At 46.6% G+C, this 17,470-nt stretch overlaps 1 protein-coding gene across 5 annotated transcripts in view; it reads left to right on the forward strand.

Moving 5' to 3' along the window:
• Nucleotides 1–3,329: 3,329 nt before the first annotated feature.
• The window catches only part of LOC139274813 (coiled-coil domain-containing protein 138-like), a 164,441-nt gene continuing 150,300 nt past the window's right edge, over nt 3,330–17,470 (forward strand). For 3 of the 5 annotated variants that reach the window (XM_070891504.1, XM_070891505.1, XM_070891506.1), the window contains exons 1-2: nt 3,330–3,553; nt 8,185–8,239. In XM_070891504.1, coding sequence (XP_070747605.1) covers nt 3,398–3,553; nt 8,185–8,239 — 211 coding nt within the window. In that variant the 5' untranslated portion in view covers nt 3,330–3,397. Of the gene's footprint in view, nt 3,554–4,016; nt 4,125–4,192; nt 4,291–8,184; nt 8,240–17,470 lie in introns of those variants that run through there. The other 2 variants (XM_070891507.1, XM_070891508.1) reach the window with 2 other exon arrangements.

Here is a 17,470-nt window from a genome sequence, read left to right on the forward strand (position 1 = left end):
CCACAACCTTTAGAAAGTATTTTTGCCCATGGTGGACTGGCTCGCGCCCATGTCCAGCTCCATTGACACCAGGAATCCATTTAGTTCAACATTCAGCATTATCGGGGGACAATTCGTGGTAAATGTGTGCACCCCATGTACCTCTGCCTCCTTGATCTGAGGGTCTGGTTCGTCGTGATCCTCCACGGATCTGTCCTCTGCAACATGGTGGTTTGCAGGTTTAATAGGCTTTGCAGCTCGCCTGCACACTCGGAGGTGTCCCATTGTTCCACAGTCCTTGCAAACGTACTCGTTGAATCAGCATGAATGGAAACGATGATCACCCCCGCAGCGCACAAGATGTTAATGGCCTTGCATTCATCACCCTCGATGGTGGACTCTAAGACATCTGCAGACCTGTAGCTGCAGGTATGTGTGACCTGCCCTCGAAAACAACATCATTTTGTTCACAGTACTTGTAGCAGCACTTGTGTGCTGAAAGATTTGCTTCGTATTGTCACTGGTGGCAATGAACGCCTGGGCTATCGCTCTGGCCTTACTCAAGGTTGGGGTCTCTGCAGTCAAAAATTTGTGAAGTATGGTTTCGTGGCCAATATCAAGTACGAAAAAGTCTCTGAACATGTGCTCCAAATGTCCTTCAAATTCGCAATGTCCTGCAAGGCATCTTAGCTCGGCGACATAACTTGCCACTTCCTGGCTTTTAGATCTTTTGTAGGTGTAGAACCAGTACCTCGCTATCAGAACGCTTTCCTTCAGGTTCAAATGCTCTCGGACCAGTGTGCACAAATCGTCATACGATTTCTCCGTGGGTTTCGCTGGAGTGAGCAGATTCTTCATGTGGCCATACGTTGGTGCCCCACAGATGGTGAGGAGGATCGCCCTCTGTTTGGCAGCGCTCCCTTCCCTATCTAGCTCGTTGGCCACGAAGTATTGGTCGAGTCGCTCTACAAAAGTTTCCCAATCATCTCCCTCTGAAAGTTTCTCCAGGATGCCCACTGTTCTCTGTATCTTTGGGTTCTCTATCTCGTTGCCAGTTGTTGTGTATGGAGAAAGAGTCAGACTGAACACTGTGAGCTCAAAGTAAAGTGTGACCTTAGTCTTTTATTGCAAGTCTCCAGAGTGACTCTCCAACCTGTGAAGCCTTCTTAAATACCTGTGCTCCCAAGGGATTATGGGATCCCTTGGGACTCCAGGAGATGAGCCCTCTGGTGGCTGTACAGTGTAAATACAAGTATACATATATAACATAAATCTTGTCTAACTTTTCACAATCTCGCTTCCAAGTTTGTTGTAGAATCTGTGCCTATGTTCAACAGATTGACATATATCTCATGTATACGGCTTAGGATCTACAACACTTCAAAAGGGTCACTCCTAAGCCTTCTGTGCTCCAGCATCAACAACTTGCATTTAACATAGTCAAATGTCCCATGTCACTTCACAGCTTTATGAAACAACATTTGACACCGAGCCACATAAGGAGGTATTAGAATAGATGGCCAAAAGCTTGGTCAAAGAGGTAGATTTTAAGGAGCACCTTAAAGGAGGAGAGGTGGAGAGGCAGAGAAGTTGGGGGGAGGGGGAAATTTCAGAGATTGGGGCCTAGGCGGCTGAAAGCATGACCACCAATGGTGGAGCAATTAAAATCAGGGATGCGCAAGAGACCAGAATTGGAGCAACGCAGATATCTCTGAGGGTTGTCGGGCTGGAGGAGGTTACAGACGCCATGGAGGAATTTTAAAATTGAAGTGTTAGTGGACTGGAAGCCAGTGTAGGTCAGCAAGCACAGGGGTGGTCGGTGAACTGTACTTAGTCCGAGTTAGGATACGACCAGCAAAGTTTTAGATGAGCTCAAGTTTATGTAATGTGGAAGATGGGAGGCTGGCCAGGAAAGCATTGGAATAGTCAAGTCCATAGGTAACAAAGGTTTCAGCAGCAGATGAGCTGAGGCAGGGGTGGAGTCGGGTGATCAGTCGATCCCCTTAACCAATTAAATTTAAGGATAAAAAAGCAGAGGAAGAAAGTGGGTGAATTAGTCAAATTCGATACAGAAAGAGAAATAAATAGAGGGATTGGATTGAGAGGGAAAAAGAGACAGAAAGGAAAGTTAGAATTAAAAAAAAATGTAATAAAACCTCTAGAAACAATTTACTACTTGCAGGAGTGAGACTTCACATTTTCAATTGTTCCCTTTCCGGGCCTCCACAGTTGAGTGGCATTGCAGGAACATAAATCTCTTCATTAAAAGGGTCCTTATATTGTCAAATGCCAGCCCGTAACTTTCTGCATGAAGTTTAATTTGTTTTAACAGTGCAAAGTTGGGATTTTCTTAAAACTTATGGGGAGGTTGACAAAGGCTTGCCATTTTTGCAAGGCCAATGACAGAACGGCGCAAATCATCCAGCAATTTGTGGCGATTTGCAACTTTTGCTGTAACTCTTTCTCACCACAAATTGATGTTTTTTTTAAGATACTAATTGTTATGTATGGAGAAAGCGTCAGACTGAACACGGTGAGCTCAAAGTAAAGTGTGACCGTAGTCTTTTATTGCAGGTCTCTAGAGTGCCTCTCCAACCTGTGAAGCCTCTGTAAATACCTGTGCTCCCAAAGGATTATGGGATCCCTTGGGATTCCAGCGGATGAGCCCTCTGGTGGCTGTACAGAGTAAATACAAGTCCACATATATAACACTAATAACGGCGAGCGCCATGAACTCGCTGTTATTTTGCCAGCAAATTGTGGGCCAACCTCCTTGCTAAGAGGGTAAACCGAGCGATGCACTGTCAGTTACGGTGTGGTCATCTCATGTTTTGTGGCGGAGCAGCGGCGAGAGATTGTGGCGGAGGTGCGCCGAATGTTTGCAGTGGAGGAGCGGCGAGAGATCGTGGCGGAGGTGCGGCAAATGGGGTACAGGGCCCAGAAGAGCTGAGGGCCCAGGGGCAACACAGGCCAGCCCACACTGCGATATGTGTGCACACTAGGTCTGTGCAGCAGAGCAGGTCTCCAGTCGTCCTGGTTTACCCTTGCCACTGGATAATGGGCTAGCTCTGTCAAGCCCGTGTGGCGATGTGCAACGGTCACCATACATTAAAAAAATCCACACACAGGTATCTTCCATCCCTTGAGTTCAGGACTGGAATATTGGGTCCTTCATTGAAACATCTGCGAACTCATTCCTTTTTGTGTGGAAGCAAGTCATCCTCGTTCGAGGGACCGCCTATGATGGTCATCAGGGTGCAGGTCGTTGGTGTCGCCAAAAATCACTGTGCTGCAGCTGGCGGTCGCCATGACGGCGAGCCTCGCCTTTGACCTATGAACAACCGGAAGTTCCGGTTGGAACGGCTCGAGATTCGAACAGTTGCCGCGGAGATGCAGCTTTGTTTGTGGTGGCGCGGTGATGGGAAGTAACGGAGATAAGGCCCTCGGCTCCGTTATCGAGCGGTTACAAGATCCCTACCTCGGCAATAATGGGGCGGAAAATAGGAGAGGGCGTTCCTCTGTGAGCGCGATCGTGGAGCGGTTTAAAGTGCGGCTGGCAGACCGTGAGGATCAGGTGTGAGGATGGCGGCGGCGGGGGCAGGTGGAGCGGGGGTTTGCGAAGGGTCCAGAGGGCGAGGGATTCTGAGCTCACTCCAGAAGTTGCATTGAAACTATAGTGCTGAGGTGATAAATCAAGGTCCACCTGCCTCTTCCGTGAATTTAAAAGATCCCATGGATTTGATCCTGGAGCCAACAGTCCACCCTCAACCATTAATGGGCATTCACCTCATTGTTTATGAGATCTTGCTGTGTGCAAAGTGGCTTCCGTGTTTGCCTATGTAAGAGTTATTATACTTCAAAATATCAATATAAAATACTTTATAAGCTGTGATGTCAGGCAAAATGCTTCCTTTTGAGCCTGCAGTAACTATCCATATCCTTGCTCCACGATGATGTTCAACATTATTAATGGTTTGTTAGAACATTACTAGAAACATACCATGATATAATTCTAAGATAATTCGTTGCTGCCGTAGGTATCATCATAGGCAGTCCCTCGGGGTCGAGAAGGACTTACTTCCACTCTTAAAATGAGTTTTTAAGTGGCTGAACAGTCAATACGAGAACCACAGACTCTGTCACAGGTGGGACCCACTTTTAAGCTTTTCTGAAACAATCAAAAGCCTAGAGGCAAAAGAACAATGTACCATTCTGCCACAAATGGTTATAACTCTACTTTTGATGCTTGTTTGACTATTATGAACTACTTTAGTTTTCTTGGCTTCATCTGAACTCATTGCAAAACTGCAGGTATCCATTATTTGCTGTTTATTTATATTTTTCTAGAAGTTAATTTCCCATGTCAGTTGAAGCAGAGTATTTTATATATTGCTCTCTTTCTTTGTGTTTTTGTTGAAATTGATCAAATTAAAAAAGAAAGACTTGGATTTATAAAGTGCCTTTCACAACCACCAAATGTCTCAAAGCTCTTTACAGCCAATGAAGTACTTTTGAAGTGTAGTCACAGCCAATTTGCGCACAAGCAAGCTCCACAAACAACAATGTGATAATGACCAGATAATTTTTTGTTAGGTTGATTGAAGGATAAATATTTACAAGGACACCAGGGATAACACCTCTGCTCTTATTCAAAATAGTGCCATAAGATCATTTGCGTCCACCTGAGAGAATAGACAGGGCCTCGGTTTAAGATGGCACTTCCAACAGCGCAGGCTCCCTCAGCACTGCACTGGAGTGTCAGCCTAGATTTTATTTTTGTGCTCAAGTCCCTGGAGTGGGACTTGAACCCACAACCTTCTAGCTCAGAAGTGAGTGTGCTGCTCACTGATCCACAGTTGACACTCCATTCATGTCCTGCAGCACTTTGGACAATTAAAAAAATGTTCCGATTTGAGGGAAATGTACTTTAAAAAGTAATGCATTAGAAAACCTAACTAAATTTGATGTAATCAAGTACAACATCAGCTATCAAAATAATAAAAGTTGGTAGAGCGAAGATAGACAGATTTTTGAGCGATAAGGGAGTAAAGAGTTATGGGGAGGGGGCAGGGAAGTGGAGCTGAGTCCATGATCAGATCAGTCATGATCTTATTGAATGGCGGAGCAGGCTCTAGAGGCCAAATGGCCTACTCCTGCTCCTATTTCTTATGTTCTTATCTCATTTTTGTATGTTTTATCCAATTAATCCCACTCTCCTGCTTTTCCCCATAGTCCTGTAAGTTTTTTTTCCTTTCAAGTATTTATCTAATAATCATTTGAATGTTACTATTGAATTTGCTTCCACCACCCTTTCGGGTAGTGCATTCCAGATCACAACAACTCACTTTAAGATGATCATTGATAAGGACATAAGTATGACAAAAAAACAGATTGCAGAAAAGCTGATTGTGAGGGGCTAAGAATAGAACTTGGGAAAATAAAATGGGCAACAATATTGGCAAAAATCGATGTAGAACAGCAATGAGAAACATTAAAAACGGTGTTCAACAGATTGCAGGAACAATATATTCTGCTAAAAGGAAAGAATAAACTAAACAATAAGGAGACTCCATGGATGAATAAACCCATAAGGGAACCATTGAGGGTAAGGAAAGAGGCCTACATTAAGTACATAGACAGCACAGGAGTGCATAATAAGGGAGAATAAGAAAAGATTAGGAGAAAAGCAAAAAAAAATTAGGAAGGCAAAGAGGAACAATGAGATCCAAATTATCAAGGAACATAAAACAAAATAGTAAAATATTTTACAGGCACATCAGTTTTAAAAAAAAAGGGAAGTTTGGGATAGGAATAGGGCCATTAAGGGATAGACAGAATAATACCACAGGTAAAGATAGAGAGATGGCAGAAATATTAAAGAATTATTTTGCTTCAGTATTTACAAGGGAGATAGAACAGGTGGACATGACATTGGTGCGGCGAGGTCAGGACGAAGGAGCGGCAAGAGTTCATAGAGGGATGTGATCTGGGCCCAGGAGAGGCGAGGGCCCAGGGGCAGCACAGGCCAGCCCATACTGCGATATGTGTGCGCACTAGGTCCGTGCAACAGAGCTGGTCTCCAGTCGTCTTGGTTAATCCTCGCCACTGGACTAAGACTAGCTCTGTCAAGCCTGTGCGGTGGCTAGGGTGCAATGGCCACCACATGTTAAAAAATATCCATGCACAGGCATCTTCCACACTTCAGGATGTAGTTTGGGATCCGGAATATGATTGAAACACCTGTAAACTCATCCATTTTTGGCGTGGAAGAAAGTCATCCTCGTTTCGAGGGAGTGCCTACGATGATGATAATGAGATAAGTACCTTTAAAATAAAAAGAAGGATATGTTAAATAAACTAATTAAACTCGAGGATAGAAACCCTGGTCCGGATGGATTGCATCCACGCATCGAACCTTGGTTAGACCACACTGTGCACAGTTCTGGTCGCCATATTTATAAAAAGGATATAAAGGCACTGGAGAGCGTGCAGAGAAAATAAACAAGGATGATGCCAGAAATGCGAGGGTATACATACCAGGAAAGGATGAACAGGCTGGGTCTCTTTTTTTTTCTCTTGAAAAAAGAAGGCTGAGGGGTGACTTAATAGAGGTCTTCAAAAATTATTAAAGGTTTTGATAGTGGATGTAGAGAGAATGTTTCCACGTGGGGAAGAGCATAACTAGAGGCCATCAATATAAGATAGTCACCAAGAAATCCAATAGGGAATTCAGAAGAAAATTCTTTACCCAAAGAGTGGTGAGGTTCTGGAACACGCTACCACAGGGAATGGTTGAAGCGAATACAAGTGCAGCACCTAAAATCCGGGACTGAGGCCGTTCCGGACTTCGTGTTTTTCCAGACTTTTGAACGTGTTTCTGATGTCACGAATCCGGAAACACCCAGATTTGGGTATTTCTGGAGTTTGGAACGTCAGAAAGACAGGGGGAGGGCCCCGCCGAGGAGGTGTTCGGGCTGGCTGGGGTCCGGTCGAGGAGGTGTTCGGGCCGGCCAGGGCCCCGCCGAGGAGGTGTTCGGGTCGGCCGAGGCCCCGCCAAGGAGGTGTTCGGGCCGGCCGGGGTCCGGCCGAGGAGGTGTTCGGGGCCGGCCGGGGTCCAGCCGAGGAGGTGTTCGGGCCGGCCAGGGTCCGGCCGAGGAGGTGTTCGGGCCGGCCGGGGTCCGGCCGAGGAGGTGTTCGGGCCGGCCGAGGAGGTGTTCGGGCCGGCCGGGGTCCGGCCGAGGAGGTGTTCGGGCCGGCCGGGGTCCGGCCGAGGAGGTGTTCGGGCCGGCCGGGGTCCGGCCGAGGAGGTGTTCGGGCCGGCCGGGGTCCGGCCGAGGAGGTGTTCGGGCCGGCCGAGGAGGTGTTCGGGCCGGCCGGGATCCGGCCGAGGAGGTGTTCGGGCCGGCCGAGGAGGTGTTCGGGCCGGCCGGGGTCCGGCCGAAGAGGTGTTTGGGCCGGCCGGGGCCCCGCCGAAGAGGTGTTCGGGCCGGCCGGGCCCCGCCGAGGAGGTGTTCGGGCTGGCTGGCGAGGAGGCCCCGAGATAAGGGCGGTGGCGGGTCCAGATTCCGGAACATTTTACGGATTCCGGATGACCCTGCCACCGATCGGTCCGGATTCTGGAACTCTGGATTTTCGACGCTGCACCTGTAGTATAGATTAATTTAAGGAGCGGGAAGATAAGCATATGAGGGACAAGGGAATAGAGGGTTATGCTGATAGATTTAGATGAGGAAAGACAGGAGGAAGCTTGAGTGGAGCTTAAACGTCGGCACGGACTGGTTGGGCCGAATGGCCTGTTTCTGTGCTGTATATCCTATCTAATCCTATGAGTTTCATGCTATACAAAATATTGAGATTTATAAACATGGTCATAAATTCTCCCATTGGTATTTCACCTCAACTTAGTGAGACTGGTCACTTACTAAAATGAAAAATTAATAAAACATTAATTAAAAATATCCCAATATTATAATGCATCATGAGGTGTTGCTAGGTTTATATTATGCACAACAAAAATGTGGTAATTTGTCCATGGTCTTTTATTACTTGTTAAATAAACCTAGCATTATATTGCTGTGGTACAATATTTTACATGTAATATAGCATATAACATTTTATGCAGTGAACCTGGCACATTTTGCTATTTTGGGTATCTGATTTAAAAGTCACAATACTCATTTCAACAGTTAATAATTTTTATTTTAGGACTCCACAGTAAATATAACCAGAATTAGTTCGAACATCAACCCATCTATCAAAGGTAAAATTATGATTTTTACTATTCTATAGATTGAAAGTAGTAATTGTCCTAGATTTGTAAACTGGTGTATATTGCTACAAAAATGTGTCTCAGCCAATCAGAAATTTGTATTTTCTTAGTGTATGCCAAAGTATTTGAACACTTGTTGCTATTTGCCTTTCCAGCACAAGAGCTTTGGGAAGCTGTCTATAACTATAACTGGCAAGTGAATTTTAAAAATAAAACAATATATATAATACTAGTAGATCACCTGTGGTACCAGTAGATACAATGGAGTTATAACACTACTTAGTGGCAGCAATCTGGAACTGCAGTATCACAGACCTATTTACATAGGGCATTCCTATTATAACTGGTACAGAGGCATTTTCAATGTTAAAAATTGACATGAAAAGTGTGATCAAAATTGCAGACTCGTATCCCCCTCCCCTCAATCCCTCTTCCTCTCCCTCTGCCTTTCTTTCTCTCAAACAACAAAGTCCTCGTTTTGATAAGGTTCCATGCAATAGATTAGATTAATAAAAATTAGTGTATGGAATTGGAGGTAGCAACAACAACTTGTATTTATATAGTGCCTTTAACATGGTAAAATGTCCCAAGACGCTTCACAGGATTAAGAAAAAAAAATGACACCGAGCCACATAAGGAGAAATTAGGGCGGGTGCTTGGCCAAAGTGGTAGGTTTTAAGGAGTGTCTTAAAGAAGGAAAGAGAGTTAGAGAGGCGTAGAGGTTTAGGGAGGGAATTCAAAAGCTTAGAACCTAGGCAGCTGAATGCACTGTCACTAATGGTTGAGCGATTAAAATCAAGGATGCTCAAAACGCCAGTATTAGAGGAGTGCAGATATCTCAGCGTGGAGGAGGTGGTGTTGGGGCTGGAAGAGACTACTGAGATAGGGAGGGGTGAGGTCATGGAGGAATTTGAAAACAAGGATGAGAATTTTAAAATTTCAGCATTGTTTACCTGGGAGCCAATGTAGGTCAGTGAGCACAGAGATAATGGGTGAGCGGAACTTGGTGCGAGTTAGGACGCGGGCAGCTGAGTTTTGGATGACCTCAAGTTTACATGGATCGAACGTAGAAGGCCAGCCAGGAGTGCATTAGAATAGTCCTGGATGAGGGTTTCAGCAGCGGGTGAGCTGAGGCAGGGGTGGAGAAGGGCGATATTACTGAGGTGGTAATAGGAGGTCTTAGTTATGGTGCGGCTATGTCGTCGGAAGCTCATTTCAGGGTCAAATATGACACCAAGATTGCGAACAGTCTGTTTCAGCCTCAAACAGATGCTGGGGGAGGGTTGGAGTCAGTGGCTAGGGAATGGAGTCTGTGGCGGGGACTGAAGTGGGGGTAGATGGGGTGGTGTTGGCAGTGGTTTGGAGGGTTAGGTGGGTATTGGGGGGGTGGGGGGAAGCACAAGTCACCACTTGACTTGGGACGTTGGGCAGGATTGCTCTGAATGCCTTCCCACAAGGGTACAGCTTTGGTCATAAACCACCTGGTGCCTGCTATTCTTTAGTACTGTTTGGACACTTTAATTCCTTCTCTTGAATTGCTCATCAACCTCCACAGGAAATTAATTGATTTCTTCTGGGATCAAGTGAACACTGGGTCTCTGTTGAAGTTCTTAGCCCACTGCTTGAGTAGGGCAGTTAGGCGCTGGTTTGCGTTTGCACGCAGTTGGTGACATTCTGCTTTCAGACCCTGTAGAGATACTTCTTGTGTCGAGGATGCTTCAAAATGGTGTGCGTTGGTGACATACTGTCGGCATCATGTGCGATCCTGAGCTGAGCTTTACACCCAAGATCCTTATCAACACCAAGAGTACTTAGTTTTACCTTTGCGCCATTGTTGAATTCTCCAACATTGTGCCCCTCTCTTCCTCCCCCCATCAGCCACTCTGCCCCGCAACCCTTAATTATGCTTTGCTGCGACCATACTCCATTATTTGAAAGCTCTACTTCCTAGTATTCCCATCATCCACCCTCCAACTTGTTCAAAACGCAGTTGCCTGTACTATGTCTTGCTCACCGATTATCCACATCCTCAGTGAACTACACTGGCACCTTATACCCCAGTGCATACAGTGTAAAATCCATGGCCTTTCTCCTCCCTACATCTGCAACCACCTTGTATCCTCTCCAACACTCTGGTCCTTTGACTCTAGTCTCATGTGCATCCCTTTACCTCATCATTGGTGGCAGAGCCTTCAGGTGCTTCTGTTCTACTCTTTTGAAATCCCTTCATAAAATCTTATGCCTCTCTACTGCTCTGTGCTGATTTAAAAAAACTCAAAACCCATATTTTCGATCTAGGCTTCAATCACTTCTCCGAACCCTCACCTGTGGCTCAACATGCATTCCTCTAGTTATTTCTCTATAAATTGCTATTACAATTTTATGTGTTTTGTGTTGGATATTCTCGAGTTCAGTGTCACTGTTCACTCCCCTAAGTGTACTTCAAGTCCTCAATAATCTAGATTGCACCTTTACTGTCCAACATCTAGTTAAATAATGGCGCATCCTGGGACATTGTTCCATTAACCGGTATCAGAAGTTGATCCCGCACTGGCCCGCTTCTGTCCCGGGCCGAAGGGACCACGCACCGGCCTGCAGCTCCTGATCGGGGCTTGCGGCCTACACCGGGACATCATTCAAGACTTTTCAAAACCGGCCGAAGGGAGCCCGGGACTGGCGCTGAACCGGCCGAAGGGACCCCGTGTCGAAATCTCGACTCTCAATTTAACTCTCAATATAAGACTCTGACACAAACAGCTCCGGTAGATGTTCCTTTAATAAGTTTTACTTGCTGCAAGGAAAAGCCCCGCTAAGTCAAAGGCTCAGCGAAGACTTCTACAGTGGTACAAAATCACATTATCTTTATACAGAAGAACAAACAAATGATGGTTCCATCACGTGTATCAGTTCTGCCCTTGCGGTCAGCAAATACAGATAAGGAGTTCTTCAATCACTTAATTGACATTGCATCCTTGCTTTAGTCTTTACATATCTATACAACTTTTATTTAGTACTTCTAAGGTTTAGCATAGCAACAGTTATTAGTAGGGAGCACAATTCCAACAGGACATTCTTTCTGTTATGGAGGGTAAATTCAAGGTTTCCTCACTCTCACAGATGGCTCCTGCTTTTCTTAATTTAGTCAGCTATCAGTCAAGGTTAGTATGCTTATGCAGAAGCAAACTGTCTGCTGCAGGGGCTTCTGGGAAAAATGATACTCCATTTTGTTTTATTACAAAAGGGTACATTTGACAGGAAATGTGACTTCTAAAGTAAATTTCCACACCCGGGACCGCTGCTGAACCAGCCGAAGGGACCCCGGGATCGGCGCTGAAAGGACCAAGCTGCTGTAATTTCTTTGAGGGGCCGGAACTCCTACTACTGTACTGACGTACATCCTAAACCTCTAATCCATTTTTAATCAATATTAAACTTTTAATCAACTTTTAAACCCTTAAACAATTTGGGTAAACTTTTATAACCTACTACTGATTTACATTTTAGACTTTTTATCAACTTTTAATCAAACCTTTAATCAACCTGTGTAACTTAAAAAATATATATATATATATATATATTTTGGAAATACTTTTAAACTCTTAAACTTTTAAAACAACTTGGAAACCTTTGAGGACATTTTTAATCGTAGGAGAAACTTTACAAAACATCCCTTGGAACCCCAGTGGACAGCTGACCTTCCTAATGCCTGCCCCCCAACCAAGCCTCGGGCCACTTGCCATCAATGGCGCTACTCGGCGCCGAGCTTGCGGCCAACACCTCGCCGTAGGCAATTAGACTTATACAGCGGTGCCTGGTCTGTAGTCGTCTTGACCCTCTTGTCATTGGATCAAGACTCAGCTAAGCCCGTGTGGTTGCCGGTGTGCAGCGGCCACCCCACGTTAAAAGAACTCATACACAGGCATCTTCCACTTCATTAATATGAAGTTCGGGACCTGGAACGTCAGGACCCTCATGGACAATTCCAACCAAGCAACAGGCCGGAACGCCGGACCGCCATAGTTGCCCAGGAACTTAGACGTTTTGACATCGACATCGCCACCCTAAGCGAGACCCGGCGGGCAGGGGAAGGCCAGCTCAAGGAACATGGTGGAGGTTACACCTTTTTCTGGAAAGGAAAACCAGAGGAAGAACGGCGCCTTCATGGAGTCGGCTTCGCGTCAAAAATGAACTGGTCGATCGTCTCAAAGACTCCCTCTGCAAGGTTAACGAACACCTCATGACTCTTCGCCTTATCCTATCCCGGAACCAATGCGCCACAGTCATCAGTGCGTACGCCCCAACACTCGATGCACGGATGCAACGGATGAGGCTAAAGAGGGTTTTCATTCCAACCTCGAGACATCCCTGTCCTGCGTCCCCACGGGCGATAAATTGATGCTCCTAGGTAACTTTAATGCCAGGGTTGGCAAAGACATAGCCCTCTGGGGAGGCGTGATTGGCAGAGAGGGGGTAGGGAAAGCCAACTCCAGCAGTACGCTACTCCGGACAAAATGTCTGGAACATGAACTCCTCATCACCAACACCCTGTTCTGCCAGAGGGACAAATACAAGGCATTGTGGCAATACCCTCACTCCAAACACTGGCACCTGCTTGACTATGTCATCGTCCGAGCCAGGGATTGCAAGGATGTGCGCATCACCTGCGCCATGACTGGAGCTGACGACTGCTGGACGGACCAACGCCTAATCCGATCCATCATCAATATTAACTTGGCCCCAAAGCAGAGGGGACAACAGAAGCAGTGCCGCAAAAAAATTAATGCTGGGGCACTTAAAGACCCAGCTAAGAGAGCCCTATACAGCCAGTGCCTCACAATTAATCTGGCCTGCCTTTATGACCCTGAGATGCTCAATGCCCATAGTGCTTGGTCTGCCCTCCAGGCCTCCATAACCAGTGCCTCAACCAGAAAACACCAGGACTGGTTTGATGAAAATGATCAGGAGATTCAAGAACTAATGGATCGTAAGTGCAGAACATTTCTGAGCCTCAAGCAACAACCCAACTCGGGAGCAGCAAAGCAATGTTACAGACGGCTCAAGGCCGAGGTCCAACAAAAAACCCGGGACCTAAAGAACAGATGGTGGATGGAGAAAGCACAGGAGATACAACAACTGGCCGACAGCCACGATATGCGAGGATTCTTCATTGCAGTCAAGGCCACCTACGGTCCAAACTCCCTAGGCCCCACCCCACTCTTGGCCAAGAACGGGGAAACACTCATCAAGGACACCGAGGCTGTCTGGGCCTTCTGGAAGGAGCACTTTGAAGATCTCCTCAATTGAGACTCTGCCTTTGACTCGAGTGTTCTCGACTCTATCCCGCAGCATGGGACCCGCTACCACCTCAGTGAAACCCCAATGCTGCACGAGGTAGGCAAAGCCATAAAACAGCTTAAGAATAACAAGGCTATAGGTGCGGATGGAATTCCTGCTGAGACACTAAAGTTTGGCGGAGAGGCGCTGCTGGCGCGGATACATGACCTCATCACCCTCATTTGGAGGGAGGAGAGCATGCCGGGAGATCTGAGATGCAGTGATTGTGACCATTTTTAAAAAGGACAAGTCCGACTGCGGCAACTACAGGGGAATCTCCCTGCTACTAGCCACTGGGAAGGTTGTCGCTAGAGTTCTCCTCACCCGTCTTCTCCCTGTGGCCGAGGAGCTCCTCCCGAAGTCACAGTGTGGATTTTGTCCCCCACGGGGCACAATGGACATGATCTTTGCAGCACGACAACTGCAGGAAAAATTCAGGGAGCAGCGCCAGCCCTTATATATGGCCTTTTTCGATCTTACAAAGGCCTTTGAGACTGTCAACCGTGAGGGCTTATGGAGTGTCCTCCTCCGTTTTCGATGCCCCCAAAAGTTTGTCAACATCCTTCGCCGTGATCCTTACCAGTGGATCCATTACAGACCCTATCTACGTCCGGACCGCGGTCAAACAGGGCTGCGTCACCGCTCCAGCCTTCTTCTCAAACTTCCTCGCTGCCATGCTCCACCTCGCAGTCAACAAGCTCCCGGCTGGAGTGGAACTAAACTACAGAACCAGTGGGAAGCTGTTTAACCTATGCCGCCTCCAGGCCAGGTCCAAGATCACCCCAACCTCTGTTGTTGAGCTGCAATACGCGAACGACGCCTGCGTCTGCGCACATTCTGAGGCTGAACTCCAGGATATAGTCGATGCATTTACCGAGGCATATGAAAGCATGGGCCTTACACTTAATAGCCGTAAGACAAAGGTCCTCCACCAGCTTGTCCTCGCCGCACAGCGCTGCCCGCCAGTCATCAAGATTCACGGCACGGCCCTCGCCAACGTGGACCACTTCTCATACCTCGGGAGCCTCTTATCAACGAAGGCAGAAATTGATGCGGAGATTCAACATCGCCTCCAGTGCTGCCTTCGGCCACCTGAGGAAAAGAATGTTCGAAGACCAGGCCCTCAAATCTACCACCAAGCTCATGATCTACAGGGCTGTAGTAACACCCGCCCTACTGTATGGATCAGAGGCATGGACGATGTACAGTAGACACCGCAAGTCACTGGAGATATATCACCAACGATATCTCTGCAAGATCCTGCAAATCCCCTGGGAGGACAGGCGCACCAACATCAGTGTCCTCACCCAGGCTAACATCCCCAGCATTGAAGCACTGACCACACTCGATCAGCTTTGCTGGGCAGGCCACATAGTTCGCATGCCAGACACGAGACTCCCTAAGCAATTGCTCTAAGTGGAGCTCCTTTGGCAAACGAACCAAAGGTAGGCAGCGGAAACTTTACAAGGACACCCTCAAAGCCTCCCTGATAAAGTGCGACATCACTGACACCTGGGAGTCCCTGGCTGAAGATCGCTCTAGGTGGAGAAAGTGCATCTGGGAGGGCGTTGAGCTCTTCGAATCTCAACGCCGCGAGCATGAAGAGGTCAGGCGCGAGCATGAAGAGGTCAGGCGCAGGCAGCGGAAGGAGTGTGTGGTAAATTCTTCCCCCGACGAATGTCTGTCCCACCTGTGATGTGGTCTGTAGCTCCCGTATTGGACTGTTCAGTCACCAAAGAACTCACTTTAGGAGTGGAAGCAAGTCTTCCTCGATTCCGAGGGACTGCCTATGATGAACAGAAGTCTCACTACATGTGTTCTATTGCCTTTAAAAGCGGCGGACTGAAATCCACTCTGAGACAAGGCACAATTACAAACCAACAAACTAGTTTATTTTACATAATTTACATAACTGAACAGTATACAGTTTTCACAATGAGATTAATCAATATCCGTACCATTAAAAATAATCAAATGCAACTCTGCTGTTGGTTTAAGGAAAAAAAACTCATTTTTACGCTAACTCTCTAAGATAACTGGTCATAGAACATAAGAAATAGGATCAGGAGTAGGCCATTTGGCCCCTCGAGCCTGCTCCACCATTCAATAAGATCATGGCTGATCTGATCCTGGACTCAACTCCACTTCCCCGCCTGCTCCCCATAACCCTTTACTCCCTTATCATTCTAAAATCTCTCTATTTCCACCTTAAATATATTCAAAGACCCAGCCTCCATAGCTCTCTGGGGTAGAGAATTCCAAAGATTCACAACCCTCTGAGAGAAGAAATTCTTCCTCATTTCTGTTTTAAATGGGCGACCCCTTATTCTGAAACTATGCCCCCTAGTTCTAGATTCCTCCAATGCAAGTGTATCCTTCCTTAAATGAGGAGACCAAAACTGTATATAGAAACACAGAAATTAGATGCAAGAGCAGGCTATTCAGCCCTTCGAACCTGCATCGCCATTCAATAATATCATGGCCGATCATTCAACCTCAGTACCCCTTTCCTGCTTTCTCTCCATACCCCTTGATCCCTTTGGCCATAAGGGCCATATCTAACTACCTTTTGAATATATCTAACGAACTGGCAAAAACAACTTTCCGCGGTAGAGAATTCCACAGGTTAACCACTCTGAGTGAAGAAGTTTCTCCTCATCTCGGTCCTAAATGGCTTACCCCTTCTTAGACTGTGACCCCTGGTTCTGGAACTCCCCAGCAATGGGAACATTCTTCCTGCCTCTAACCTGTCCAATCCCATCAGAATTTTATGTTTCTGAGATCACCTCTCATTCTTCTAAACTCCAGTGGATACAAGCCCAACTGATCAGTCTCTCCTCATATGTCAGCCCTGCCATCCCAGGAATCAATCTGGTGAACCTTCGCTGTACCCCCTCAATAGCAAGAACGTCCTTCCTCAGATTAGGAGACCAAAACTGAACACGATATTCCAGGTGTGGCCTCACCAAGGCTCTGTACAACTGCAGTAAGACCTCCCTGCTCCGATACTCAAATCCTCAAGCTATGAAGTCCAACATGCCATTTGCATTCTTCACCGCCTGCTGTACCTGCATGCCAAACTTCAATGACTGACATACCATGACACCCAGGTCCCGTTACACCTCCCCTTTCCCTAATCTGTCACAATTCAGATAATATTCTGTCTTCCTGTTTTTGCCACCAAAGTGGATAACCCCACATTTATCCATATTATACTGCATCTGCCATGCATTTGCCCACTCACCTAACCTGTCCAAGTCACCCTGCAACCTCTTAGCATCCTCCTCACAGCTCACACCGCCACCCAGCTTAGTGTCATCTGCAAACTTGGAGACATTACATTCAATTCCTTCATCTAAATCATTGATGTATATTGTAAATATCTGGGGTTCCAGCACTGAACCCTGCGGCACCCCACTGGTCACTGTCTGCCATTCTGAAAAGGACCCGTTTATTCCTCTTCCTGTCTGCCAACCAGTTCTCTATCCACGTCAATACATTACCCCCAATACCATGTGCTTTAATTTTGCACACTAATCTCTTGTGTGGTACCTTGTCAAAAGCCTTTTGAAAGTCCACATACACCACATCGACTGGTTCTCCCTTGTCCAATCTACTAGTTACATCCTCAAAACATTCTAGAAGCTTTGTCAAGCATGATTTCCCTTTCATAAATCCATGCTGATTTGGACCGATCCTGTCACTGCTTTCCAAATGCGCTGCTATTTCATCCTGAGTGATCACAGTATGGTTGAATTTGTAATACAGATTGAGGATTAGGAAATAGAGTCTCAAACGAGCGTACTATGCTGAAACAAAGGGGACTACAGTGGGATGAGGGCAGAGTTGGCTAAAGTAGACTAGGAACACAGACTAAACGGTGGTACA

Source organism: Pristiophorus japonicus, chromosome 10, assembly GCF_044704955.1.
Source record: "Pristiophorus japonicus isolate sPriJap1 chromosome 10, sPriJap1.hap1, whole genome shotgun sequence".
Lineage (NCBI taxonomy): Eukaryota > Metazoa > Chordata > Chondrichthyes > Pristiophoridae > Pristiophorus > Pristiophorus japonicus.